The 13,494-nt window shown below is 37.0% G+C and overlaps 1 protein-coding gene across 4 annotated transcripts in view; it reads right to left on the bottom strand.

Annotated features, from left to right (window-relative positions):
* The window catches only part of RPS6KA6 (ribosomal protein S6 kinase A6), a 242,384-nt gene that overhangs the window by 78,094 nt on the left and 150,796 nt on the right, over window positions 1-13,494 (bottom strand). For all 4 annotated transcript variants that reach the window (XM_055122992.1, XM_055122993.1, XM_055122994.1 and 1 more), the window contains 3 exons: window positions 11,578-11,636; window positions 2,095-2,197; window positions 1,012-1,142 (listed from right to left, as the gene is read on the bottom strand). In XM_055122992.1, coding sequence (XP_054978967.1) covers window positions 1,012-1,142; window positions 2,095-2,197; window positions 11,578-11,636 — 293 coding nt within the window. The remainder of the gene's footprint in view (window positions 1-1,011; window positions 1,143-2,094; window positions 2,198-11,577; window positions 11,637-13,494) is intronic.

Genomic DNA, 13,494 nt, shown 5'->3' with positions numbered 1-13,494 from the left:
TCACACCTGGCGGTGCTCAGGGGACCATATGGGATGCTGGGAATCGAACCCAGGTCGGTCGCGTGCAAGGCAAACGCCTACCCGCTGTACTATTGCTCCAGCCCCTATATAGAGGCATCTTTCATTGATTATTATACATAGAGAACAAGTTAAAAGTTTATACATATTTTTTTGTTTTATCTTTCTGGTTTGTTAGTCACACCCAGCAGTTCTCAGGGCTTACTCCTGGCTCTGTGCTCAGGGATAACTCTTGACAGGCTCAAGGGAACATATAGAATGCTGGTAATCAACTATGGGTAAGGAGACTTGAAGACAAGTACCTTGCCTGTTGTGCTACCTTTTTTACCCCTAAAAATAGTTGAGAGTACAGGTTGTGGAAAAATGCTTCAATGGTTTAGAATAACAAGTTTTGCTAGTGTATAGGCATAAGTTCGAATTCCTCCTGTCTACATGTGCTCAGAATGATCCTGACAGCTCTGTTCTTTGTACCCAGTGGCTTTGCCGTTTGCAATCCTCTGCATCACAAGCAATTCCTGAACATACCATATTCAAGTATGGGTTAGCATTACAAAGGAGAATGAACTCCAGGAAACATCAACAACTAAATAGATATGTGAACACTATGGATAGGAAGTGTGACTCCAAGTAAACGTATATTTGATTACAGTGAGCTCTGGCAAGCATTATCAACATAACTTGTGTGTGAAAATCGTGAGAATATCTGTGTGTTCAAACATCTTGACTAAGGGGTGCAAACTACAGTGAACACTGAGGCCAAATGTGCGAGCACCACAACCTGATATGTGATAGAAGGTGGGGATCACAATTTAAAAAATCAAAGTACCACAGCCAGGCATGTGTGCAACTTCCAGTCAACACAACTAACCATCAACAAACCACTTGAAGGAGAATGGAGGGATAATAAAAATAAATAAGATGATAAAATCCAATTGCAGTAAATGAAAGAAATAATCATCCCTAAACTGAATAATCTGATAAAATGCAATTTACCTGAAAGAATGGCAAGACATTTGCACTTGTCTTAGACGTGATTTTATGTTCTTCAGAAATAGAAGTTGCAACAAAGCTGAATCCTTTGAAGAGCTGATGAGCATTAGCACTGGCTGGCAAACCAGGAGAATCTAATGTCCAAGTAGTTATATTTATTTAAAAACACAAATATATATAATATAAAAAGTCAGCATATATTACAATATAGAGGAAATTATTAAATGCTACCTTAACAAATACTAAATTATTTATTTAATTTATTATGTTTTGTCTGCATTCCCACAATATAAGATCCTTGTTGATCAACCATTTTGTATTTTCTGTTCAATACTGCATCCTTACAACTTAGTACATAACAGGATCCAATCTTTGTTTCATAACCATGTGAAACAAATGCTAAAAGTAAATCTCATTAATTTTTAATCTATAATAAAGTGGTATATCTATCTTCTCTCTTCTTACTCTCATCATCAGCTTATCAATAGATTTGTAAAACAAGGAAAAATTCCTTCTTTGTCCAAGTCCTCACTTCCCTTAATGGGATAAATATTTCTCACTTAAATCAGGATTTTTGTTTGTTTGTGGGCCACACTGGTGGTGCTCAGGGTTTGCTCTTGGTTCTATGATCAGAGATCACTCCTGGGGGACCATATTGGGTGTTGCGAATTGAACTCGGTTCAGCTGTACGGAAGGAAAGGACCCTATTCATTGTACCATCACTCTGGGTATTCTCACTTAAATATTTTAATTGAAACGTATCCAAGCAAAATTGTACAAAGATCAACACCTCTAGAGATGACAAAGTTACCTGCTAGAAACATAAAATCCCTATTTTACTTAACAAACTAGTTTGTATTTTTATATGAGAGGGAGGGAAACACATCAGACAATTCCTTAGGTAGGGCAGGGTGGGGATGTTGAGCTCAAAGGAGCATAGAGATGCCAATCATTATAACGGTGACACCTGCATGCAAAGTAAGGGTGCCAATCCTTTGAATCTTCTCTCTAGTCTCAGTGGGTTTTTATAAAATGAAAATAAAAATTGTCATACATTAACTGGGTACCACACATTAACATGATTACCTTTAGGTGTTTTTGCAGTAAATTCTGGATCAAAACAAAACGTATCATCAGGTTTTCCAGAAGCAGGTTTGAAAGGAGGTTGAACTTCTCGTTTATATAATTTCTAAGTGATAAACATGATATAACAAATATATTAATGCTACAAAATATTTTGTAAGAACAATCAAAACATTGTTCAAAGTTCAGAATCAGAAGAGATCATATAAGATGACTTAAAACCAGGAAACAGCTATACTTCCAAGATGCAATGATATTCACTTTTGAAGATGAAAATTCAACTTCAATATTCACTGGTAAAATAATCATACAGAATATATCACATGGTTATAATGCATAAATGAATAACAACATTCAAAGTCTTCCTAAATTAGAAATAATATTCAAAAATACATACTTCACTAAATCACTAAAATATTTTGTTTTCAGATAAAAGTATTTATTAGGATTTCTCCTGGAATCATAGTAAATCTACAGCCAAGGCTTTACTGCACTCCAGAGAAACCTGTGTACCTTCTTGAACACCCCCCTCACATTTCTGTAATTAAATTTCTTCAAATAAAACAACTGTGCTTCATACTCAAAAATATACAACACAATCTGGCTCTCTACAGAGATCAATTTAAAAGCCTAATGACTGGAGCTGGAGTATAAGGTGCTTGCCTTGCATTCAGCCCAAGAGAGTTCAATTCTAGGCACTCCATATCATCCCAAACCCACCAAGAACAACCCCTGAGCTCAGAATCAAGAGTAAGCCCAAAGCACCACTGGGTACAGCACAAAAAATCAAAACAAGCATACAAAAATGACCAGTAAATACAAACTTTGCTGCGTAAGTCATGAACCTAATGGACAACGTCTGAAAAGGTTAGAAAAACAAATTTGATACAATAGGGATGAAATATATATCTAAGGTAAGAAATCTTACGGTAGTGGGAGAAGGAAGCTCTCATCATATTTTTGTCTGCCCCTACAAGCTTAGGCATTTTCTAGTTATGGGAAGTCTTCCTAGTAATTTCCCCTTTCCTTTATTATTGTGGTCACACTAAAATGAATTTGTGACCATTGGCTAGGTTGTGAGAAATGCTCTAACTCCTGCTGTTATGTTTTGTAGTTTCTTGTTTCCCAATTCTATACTCATCGTATAAAATCATTGCTTTAGGGTCCCTGGAGTTTGGAAAAACATTATCACATCCTGCTCTCTACCATAAGCTGACTGAACTGTGGCTATTGGGAAAACATCACAATGACTCTAAGCTGTTGTTCAAGGAAGGTTGGACCTTGACACATATCTGCTGCCTAATACCATCAACTGGAATTTGGATCAGAACCAAGGCCTGCTGGACCTTAATGCTAATGCTATAGATGGTACAGAGCACTACTATCTACATATTCCTAGTGGTATTTCAGTTGCACACAATTATAGAGTCAAAGACAGAGAGTTGATTTAAGAGAGAAGCCCCTACTGTTGGTCAGGTTAATTCAAATTTGGACTGTCATATAGCTAGACTTCATATAGCACTATTCATAACATAGAAACTCACCCCCGTGAATAAAGACTTAACAAATTACTGAAACACTCCAGAGCTTATCTCTGACAAATCTTCCAAACAACAATCCTATTAATGAAACTATTTTCTAAGAAAATAAATTAGAAAAAGGGAAGATCCTAACATAGAGGAAGAATTAAAGAAAGCATGAAAAAAACTCCACAGATTTAAGAGTACAGTACTTGAAAGTTAGACACACACACACAAACAAACACACAGTAGGAATAAGTAGCAGAATAGAAGAAAACTGAAATATACTAAGGGTGAAAAGCATATGAATCTATAAGAAGTGATCACAAAAGATTTCCAACGTATCTTAGGGGTGATGGGAATTAGGTCCACACAGGGCAGTTCCCATTGCTTACTACCGGCACTGTCAGGTGTACCTTCAAGGAACATTCACCCCATAGCAGGAATCAAATCAGGGTCAACTTCATGCAAGATAACTAGGTGAGGGCATTCAAATTCAGAGGGAAAGTGAGATTTACATGCAAATGACCTATTAACTCAAGTCATCGCCCATACAGGTTACTTATGCACACACAGTGCTGTGTATACACAGAGCAGGTAGCTTTACTGCTAAGAACTGTGGATAAAGAATCACTTATTACTACCTGAAATTTCCCAATATAAAAAAGCTTAGCCGCTCAGGGTTATTTATAATCTGATAGCAACTCAAGATACATATTATCACAATTCTTAGTAATGCTCAAGGTCAGCCAAACATAAGTTACATAACCACTGACAATCATAAGCAACTCTGGATCAGAGCCTTATCTTACTCAAACCTAAGTACAAGTTACCAAATATCCCAAGTGATCATCTGTAGGATAACATTGGGTTTGTCCTTTCAACCTTGCCAGAGGGAACTTAGTTTACCTGAAAACAATGCCCTTTCTGTATAGACACAGGGAGACAGTTAATATTATGCTTTCTAACTTGGGAGCTGATTGACTCCAATAATATTTACTCCTAGGCATCTGCTTTCTCAACTCAGTTGCCCTTAGTTCCTAGCACCCCAAAAGCAGGGTCCCGACAAGGGACAGAATGGACCCAGGACAAGCTGTGAGCTACCCTGGCATCAAAATGGGCCGAGCCAAAGCACCACAATACTCAACTCTAAGTTGACAACATGGTCATAGACGAATGCTGTCATGATCCAAAAGTAACAACGAGACTAGGACCCTGCTGGGGTTAGGAAGACTGAGCTAACCTGAGGACTGTGGTCTGGAATATGTAGTGAGATGTTCTCAGGAAGAACCAAACTTTAAGTTTGATACATCCCTTACTGTTCTCATACAGAATGACAATGCTAGAAATATTAGAAATAGATTTACTACAACTAACTAAGTGGATTACTAGCTGAGGAAGGAAGAAAGTGACACTGGATCCCACCCTTGAGTGGATCTCCTAGTAATCTGGACTAATCTCCTTAGATGAGATTTTGTTAATCTCCTAGAAAAGTACTCTGACCCCTCTTTGTTGATTTGTCAATGTTCAACCCACCTTTGTGTTACCACCCTATGCGATTGCTATATAAACTAAGACTGTAACAAAAGCAAGGAGAAGACACAGAAGCAAGGAGAAAGGGAGTGGTAAGACAGAAGCAAGGAGAAAAGACAGAAGTGGAGAGAAGGATCAGAGGCAAGACAGAAGACACAGAAGACACCGAAGCAAGAGGGAAGACACGAAAGCAGAGAGAAAACACAGAAGCAAAGGGACAGAGGTTGGAAGAGACCAGAGGAGAGACAACAGACAAAGAGACAGGGATAGAGAGACAGAAGAGAGCACAGCGGCACACACAGAAGCAGAGCACAGGAGGAGCCATCCTGATCTGGTCCATACACAGCGGCTCAAGAGCACCAACTGCGACGCAAGAGAGAGAGAGAGAGAGAGAGAGAGAGAGCGCTGCCCTGAGAGCCCGTAAACAACACAACACACATCACACCGCACCCTCCTGTGAGCGCGCGCACCTTTGTATTTTTTACAATCATCCTGGAACACATTATCTTAGAGCCACAGAAAACAACTTTTTTTACAACATAAACATAAACATCATTCATATCAACAATAAAAAATTCAATGACTCTATTCATAATGGGGTGAGGAGATGAGCAGAATAGAAAAGAAAACTTGCATAGCCAATAGACATATGTAAAAGTGCTTATATTCATTCATGATTAGGAAAATTCAAATCAAAACAAGATAGCATGCCATCCCTGTGAGTATGGCACATACCCCGAAGTATGGAAATAGTCATTGTTGCTAGGGTTGTGGTGAAAAAGAAACCTTCATCCACTGCTAGTGGGAATGTCATCTGTTTCAGTTTTTATGGAAAACCATACGAAGATATATCAAAAAAATTTAATACAATTACCATATGAACCAGAGGTACCATTCTTGGTATCTATACCTTAAACAAACATTAATGTAAAAGAGTATGTGCACACCTATTTTCATCATCACACTTAATGCAACAATCACGGTATGAAAGCAACCCAAATACTCAACAGCAGATGAATAGATAAAGAAGTTCTGACATATATACACAATGGAATACTAAACATATTTAAGAAAGAATAAAATCATATAATTTGCAGCAACGTAGATGAACAAAAGGACATGGTAAGAGAATGCTTTCATAAGGCAAGGGAAAGATACAGAATGATCTCAGCTGTGGGAATTAAATATACACAGCATACTTACAACAAAGGTTCAAAAGTATAATTTTGGGTAAAGGATCCTCAAAATTCAATGGGCAAGGACTTGGATAGGAGGTATCTTGGGATGCCTGGGAGAGAGAGGGGTCATTGTGACCTTGGTAGGAGGGAGAACATATGTGATAGATGTGGTGTTTGAATTATGTGCAAGAGGAACCATAATTAACAGCATTGTAAACCACAGAATCTCAATCCCCCCAAAAGTTTTTAAAAATAAGATGGTCACAGGTTCCTTCATGTCAGTATATTATCTAACTGTATGTCAATGGATTAAATTTTCCAATCTAAAGACACTGTGAAACATGATGAATGAAGAAAATACAATCCAACTGCATACAAGAGACACATCTGGCATTTTCATGATAATCACAGCTTGGTATACTGGTCTGAAAAACAATTATACTGCCATATGGTAGCCAAAGAAAGATAGAGGGAGAGCCATATCTACATTCCAGAAAATATATCCAATGAAAGAAAGATATTGGGGCCAGAGCGATAGTACCCAACAGTGAGAGTGCTTGCCTGCTGACCCGGGTTGAATCCCCAGTACTCAGTAAGGTACTCTGAGCCTGCCAGGAAGAACCTCTGCATACTAAGCCATGAACAAGCCTCTGGGTTTATCCAAAAATGAAAAAAAAACAGAGAAATGATAAAAGATAGGTATGGACAATATATTTTGTTTAGGATATAAATCCATCAGAATAACTCAAAACTTGCCAATATGTATGAATTTCGAAGGGGGCAGTACAGTTTCAGTGGGAGTCTCTTATGTACTACACTAGGCCAACAACGCTAAACTTCACTCATGTGAGGAGCCACCTTGATTCTCTTTGAGACCTGAGACCATTATGGCCTTTCTGACATAAATCAGCAGCACACTTCTTACTACACCCACCCACACACAGATCCCTTTCTGGTGAGGAGAAGCCTTTTCTCTCTGGCAGAGTGCACCCTGGGCTTAAATACCTGTGCTCTGTCCAATAAAAGATCCTCCTATACTCTGAGAGCTAGCCTTGCCCATGTCATGTTCCTTTCATGTTAGGAGAAAGCTGGACCCCCTGGGAACCTGTATCTCAGGCCCAAACAACAACCGCATCCAGGACCTCTTCCCAGCCCTCAATGTTGCTATACTTAGAAAACACTAAAGTCTCTGAAGAAATTCTAAGAAACAATTAATATAGTAATATGGCAGGTTATAAAAGCAACATGAATTTCTATATATAAAAAAATCAAGTAGAAAAGAAAGAAATTTTTTAAAATACCTATTCACGATTTTGTCTCAAAAATAAAGGTTTTGGGAATCAGCTTAATTAAAGAGATTAAAAACTTTCTACAGAAAACTAGAAATCTCTACTACAAATACTTTTAAAAAACCTATCAAAATTTGGGGCGAGAAAGTGAAGGCACTTTTCTCAACAAGACAGATAAACAGCCAACAAACACATAAAGGGTTTATTTTAATTTATTATTAGTGGTATCTAAATCGAGACTAAATTGAGATATCATATCATACTAGTGCGAATGACACATGTCAAAAATACTAGGAAACATCTATGTTGGCGGGGATTTGGTGAAAAGAAATTCTTTAACAGTGATGGAATGTCATCTGGTTCAACCTTTATGGAAAATAATAGGACTATTTCTCAGTAAAGCAATTCCACTTCTGAGTATCTACCCTGAGGACAAAAAAAACCCTTTCATTCAACAGGGCATATGTAAACAGTAACCCATTGAAGCACTTAGTTCAATAGCTGGATATTAAGGACCATATCCAATGGGTGTGCAACACAGATGAGAGGATTACAATGGTGTGGTCTACAAAGACAATGAAATAGTATGCAGCTACAATGATAAGGGGTTGTTATCCATCTGATAAGAGGTTGTTATCAATGATACACAAAGCACTGGTAGAACTCTAAAAGAAAAAACACACAACCCCCTAAACAAATGGGAGAAAAAAATGAACAGAAACTTCCTCAAAGAAGAAACCTGACAGCCAAAAGGAACAGGAAAAAATGCACTACATCAATAATCACCAAGGAGATGCAAATAAAAACAACAATGAGATACTGTTGACATCTCACACCAAATGGGAGAAAAACGAAACCCTCATTCATTGTTGGTGGGAATATCAACTGGTCCAGCGATTTTGGAAAACAATATGAACATTCCTCAAAAAACTAGACATTGAGCTCCTATTTGACTCAGTAATACCAATTCCGGTAATATGCTCTCGGGATCCAAAAACATACAGCAGAAACACTATCTGCACTCCTATGCTCATTGCAGCAGTATTCACAATAGCCACAATCTGAAAATAATGTAAGTGCCCGAGAATAGATAAATGGATAAAGAATCTCTGGTACATCTACACAATGGAATACTACATACCTGTTATTAAAAAAAAATGAGGCTATGAAATTTGCCTATAAGTGTATGGACCTGGAGAGTATCATGCTGAGTAAAATGAGTCAGAAGGAGAGGGATAGATAAAAAATGACTGCATTTATTTGTGGGATATGTAAAAAAATATTAAACTAATATCCATGGCCATGGAAAAAGCCCAGGAAGACTGGTCAAGATTCTGAAATTACAAAAGTGTGGGGGTAGAGGGTAGTCACAATAGAGAAGGGTCCATTATGTCAACATTAATTGGAAATAATCACTCTGTACAAGAATTCAGTGTTGAAAGTAGGTAATAGGATATACTTGATAAACTTTCAGTGTCTGCATTGAAAACAATAAAGACTAACGTGAGAGAGAATGTGAAAGAGATAGGGAGAAGAGTTGTGTCTACCATAGAGGAAGGTGGGCATAGCTGGTAGCTTGGAGTGGTGGGACGGAAACTGGGGACACTGTTGCTGGGAAATTACACTGGTTGGGAAACAGGTGTAACACTGCATGACTAAAACCCAATCATAAACAGCTTTGCAATGCTCTATCTCAGAGTGATTCAATAAAAAAATAAATTGGGAAATAAATTCAAGATAAAAATAATAGTAAAAACAAATTATTTAAGTGCCAGTTTCATTTAAATTAAGAACAACAAACACATAATTTAAGATGGAATAAAAACAATTTTCTTTTTTCTATATTAATCATAAAAATGAAATGTGATACAAATACAAGAGAGGAAGATTGCACACAAATATGATAAAAAGCAGACATCTTAGGAGGATGTTCATTGAAATGTCCTTTGGGAAATTTATTCTATTGTCTAATATTATGTTGCAATATTTAAATTGTAAAAGGTCAAGTTTTGCTTTCAAATTTTGCTCCACAAATCAGATTATTTCATCAATGAATAAAGTCCCTCTAACTCTATTCTAAAAGTATAAGAAAATGCTTTCATTTTGAAGTTTTTTCAATATCAGTGTCAAAAATTGATAATAAAATGTGCATCCCTGTTTAATCTCTGGGGGGCTCGGGAGAGCCCCAATGGCTCTCCCTCTCGCCGCCTGCATTCGGGTGGTCTCGGGCCGCTCCCCCAGCAAGCGTGGCCTGTGCCATGGGGCAGACAGAGGAGGAAACAAGGGCCAAGTTGGAGGTCGATCAGTTGCCATTCCATTCTCCCCACGTGCCTGTTCGAGTCTCTCTGAGTCACCCATTCTAGTCTCACACTGCTTCTCATTGCAGTCTCCTTCTGTTTATCTGTCAATGCTCCATCTTGCTGCCCTGCTCTCTCTCTCCTCTCCCTAACTCTCCTCTCTCTCCAACTCTCTCATCTCTATCCCCCCAGAACTGGGTGGACTTGCAACCAGTCTGGTAGCAAGTTCAACATACAAAGCTCTTCCTGACTGCCCATCAGGCTCAGGGGCAGAAATACCACCTAGAAGTGTTCCTCTTCTCCTTAGTCCAATAACTTAATTAACATCTTAATTCTACTTCTTAATATTAGTTATTTTTGTAAGGACACAGTAAGAGATACATTGTGTTGATAGGGTGGCTCTCCTGGGAACATCTTGCCACGGACTCAGACTACAGTACTCAGGCCAGACTAGTCATTCCTAACCCAAACAGGTCCGAATCTAGTTATTACTTTTTGGATCATGACAGCATTTGTCCATGACCATGCCCTTAACTTATAGTTAAACATTATGGTACTTTGGGGAACCCCATTTCAATGCCAGGGTAGCACATAGCTTACTGCTTGCCCTGGGTCCATCCAGTCCCTAGTTGGGATCCTGCTTTTGGGGTCCTAGGAAGTAAGGGCAACTGAGGCTTAAGGTAAGAGAACAGATGTCTAGGAGGTAAATATCATCCAGAGTCAATTAACTCTCAAGTTATGAAAGCATAGCATTAACTGTCTTCTTGTGTTCATACAAAACGGACATTGCTCTGAATTAACTATGCAAAAAATTTAGGAGAACAGAAAACCAATATTAATAAGTCAACAGAACACAAATAAAGAAGTTACAAACACAAAGGAATGGGAGCACTGTGATGGGGGTAACCCAATAAACCTAAGCTCCCTGCAGCAAGGTAGAAAAGGCAAACCAATGTTATCCTACACATTCCTATGATGAGTAATGGCATATAATATAAAGTCATGTCGAAGGCCAAAGATGAGATTTTTTAATAAAATTTGACTGGAATTTGAAACGAAACAATTCTATATTTAGCAGACACAATGAATTTTTGTATCCTCCAAATTGAAGCCAATACCCATACAGATATATTCACATGTTAAAAATTGTATTTGTTCTAATAATACAAGGCAAGCTACTGAGAGTATCTCGCCTGCCTGCACAGTAGAGCATGGCAAGCTACCTGTGGCTTATTCGATATGCCAAAAACAATAAGAAGTCTCACAATGGAGACATTACTGGTGCCCGCTCGAGCAAATTGATGAGCAATGGGATGACAGTGATACAGTGACAGTGAATACAAGGCAATCATTTGAATTTTTTTATTTTCTAAAACAGTTTTCTTCAATAATGTTTACATTCAACCACTTTCCCCTTGTTTTCTTCCTGTATATTTCTCATTCAAGAAACAAGAATGAAAACATACTTTACAAATCAGAAGAAAAAAAATTACTCAGTAATACCCACACACTTACTGGTTCATGGTAGCTGTCACAAACCTAACAATATGAATTGTATATTAAATATACAACAAAATTGACTTAATTTATCATGAGTATATATTAGCATTTATTCTCAGTGTTTGTCTATACTGCATTCACTCAATAACAGTCTTTCTGATGAACTTACATTCCAGTCAATATTTGCAAAAAAATGATGTTTTTTGATTTCCTCAACACCCTCTGAACCTATAAAAACAAAAATAGTTTTTATTAGTATGATATTCCTATTTTTCTTCACTTCCATATAATCTATTATTATTTATAATCAGGAATAAACATATTTCATAGTTTTTTTAAAATAAAATGCTTACATTTTCCTAATAACTATAATAATCAGTGCTCTATATATGATAAAACGAACATTTATAATGAAACACAGTATCATGAAATATTTAAGTCCTTTTTGCTGGAATTTCCAACAGCTATAACAACATCCCAAACCATCAATAATATAATCCACCTTGCTTCATGGCTTACGACTAGTCTTGGAAGATATTCTAAGTTGATAAAACTTACAGGTTTGATGATCTTCTGGCTAAAAACGCTGGATCCTACCCAGGAGAGGGTCGGACTGAGAACTGTCTCAGTTCTATAGATACTGGAGATCATGGAGCACATGTCCATACATGTGACTGCATGACACCTCCAAATTCTATAATACTGACAGCCCAGAAGGAGCACAGCAAATTACATAGGAAACTATCTTAAGAAGCCAACTAATCTCAATAAGCAAAAATTATGACACAGAAGGCTCAACTAGTAACAATCAGCTCATTAAATCCTCAGACAATGACTTTAATAACAACACTGTGAGTTGTATCAGTTTTCACATATTTCTTTTACTGAACTAAATTTTGACAACTACACTTATCATCTTCTTGTAACAGGAAATATAAAATAAATTATTTTTTTTTTCCTGCCAAGGGGGCAGGCTTTGGTGGGTGGTTGGGAAACTGGGAACAAAGGTTAAGGTAATGTCATGCAGGTGGTTAGACTGGTCTGGCACACAGAATGCTGGAAATAACTATATTATGAACAACACTGTAAACCACAGTGCTTAAAGTTAGAAAAAATACTCAAGTACCTTCTAAATAAAGTCAAAATCATGTTTAACATAATATTATAAAGTATATTTTATTTTCTTTGTAATTAAAATTAAAATATAATTAATTAATATATAATGCAAAAATTGGCAGCAAAATTTTAACACATAAAATAAATAGAACATGAGAATCACATCTTGATCCAGTGAAAATCTGACAGAGCATACTCGAATAATGAGAAGTAATGAATTTACAGTATTTAACTTAATTAATAATGGAAAATAGGGAGGTAGAAAATAGTACATTGGGTAGAGTGCTTTCCTTTAATGTGGCCTACCACGGTTCAATGCTGAACACTGCTTTTGGTCCCCTGAGCCCTGTTAGGTATGATCCTTGTGCACAGAGCCATAAGTAAATCATGAGCACAGCTGGATGTGGCCCAAATATTTTTTTAGTAAAATGAATATCAGAAAGTAAAAATAATTAACTTCAAAAATCTAAAAATTTAACTATGCAAGAAAGAGTCCAGTGAATTATTTCAAGAGATAAATTGTGATATTCATGTTTGTGTTAAATTTAATTTTTGAATAAGCAGACCATTTTTTAAACTATGTACATAACAGATTACTACAATCTTTGCCTTATAAGCAACAAATGAATTTACACCAAAATAAAAAAGTGTAATTATCACACCAAAGTATGCAGTTCAACTGTCTAAAGACAACCCAACTAGTACCTTTGATCTCTTTCCAGTAGGGGAGAATGAGATAAACAAACATATAAGGAGACAGACAAAAACACATGGACTTTTGCAAGCTTTAGGGTCACCTAAGAAGTCATGAGTGGTCTCACAGGCTAGCCATTCATTACTCAATACAATATCTCTTTACCCCGGGCTCTGTATAGGTGAGCCATTGTTAAGGTTGATATTAAAGGGAGCTAGTAAATACATCAATATTAAATATGCACATGAGTAGCAGAGGCTGGGGTATTTTATATAG

Source organism: Sorex araneus, chromosome X, assembly GCF_027595985.1.
Source record: "Sorex araneus isolate mSorAra2 chromosome X, mSorAra2.pri, whole genome shotgun sequence".
NCBI lineage: Eukaryota > Metazoa > Chordata > Mammalia > Eulipotyphla > Soricidae > Sorex > Sorex araneus.
This window is presented reverse-complemented; position numbering and strand designations above follow the sequence as displayed.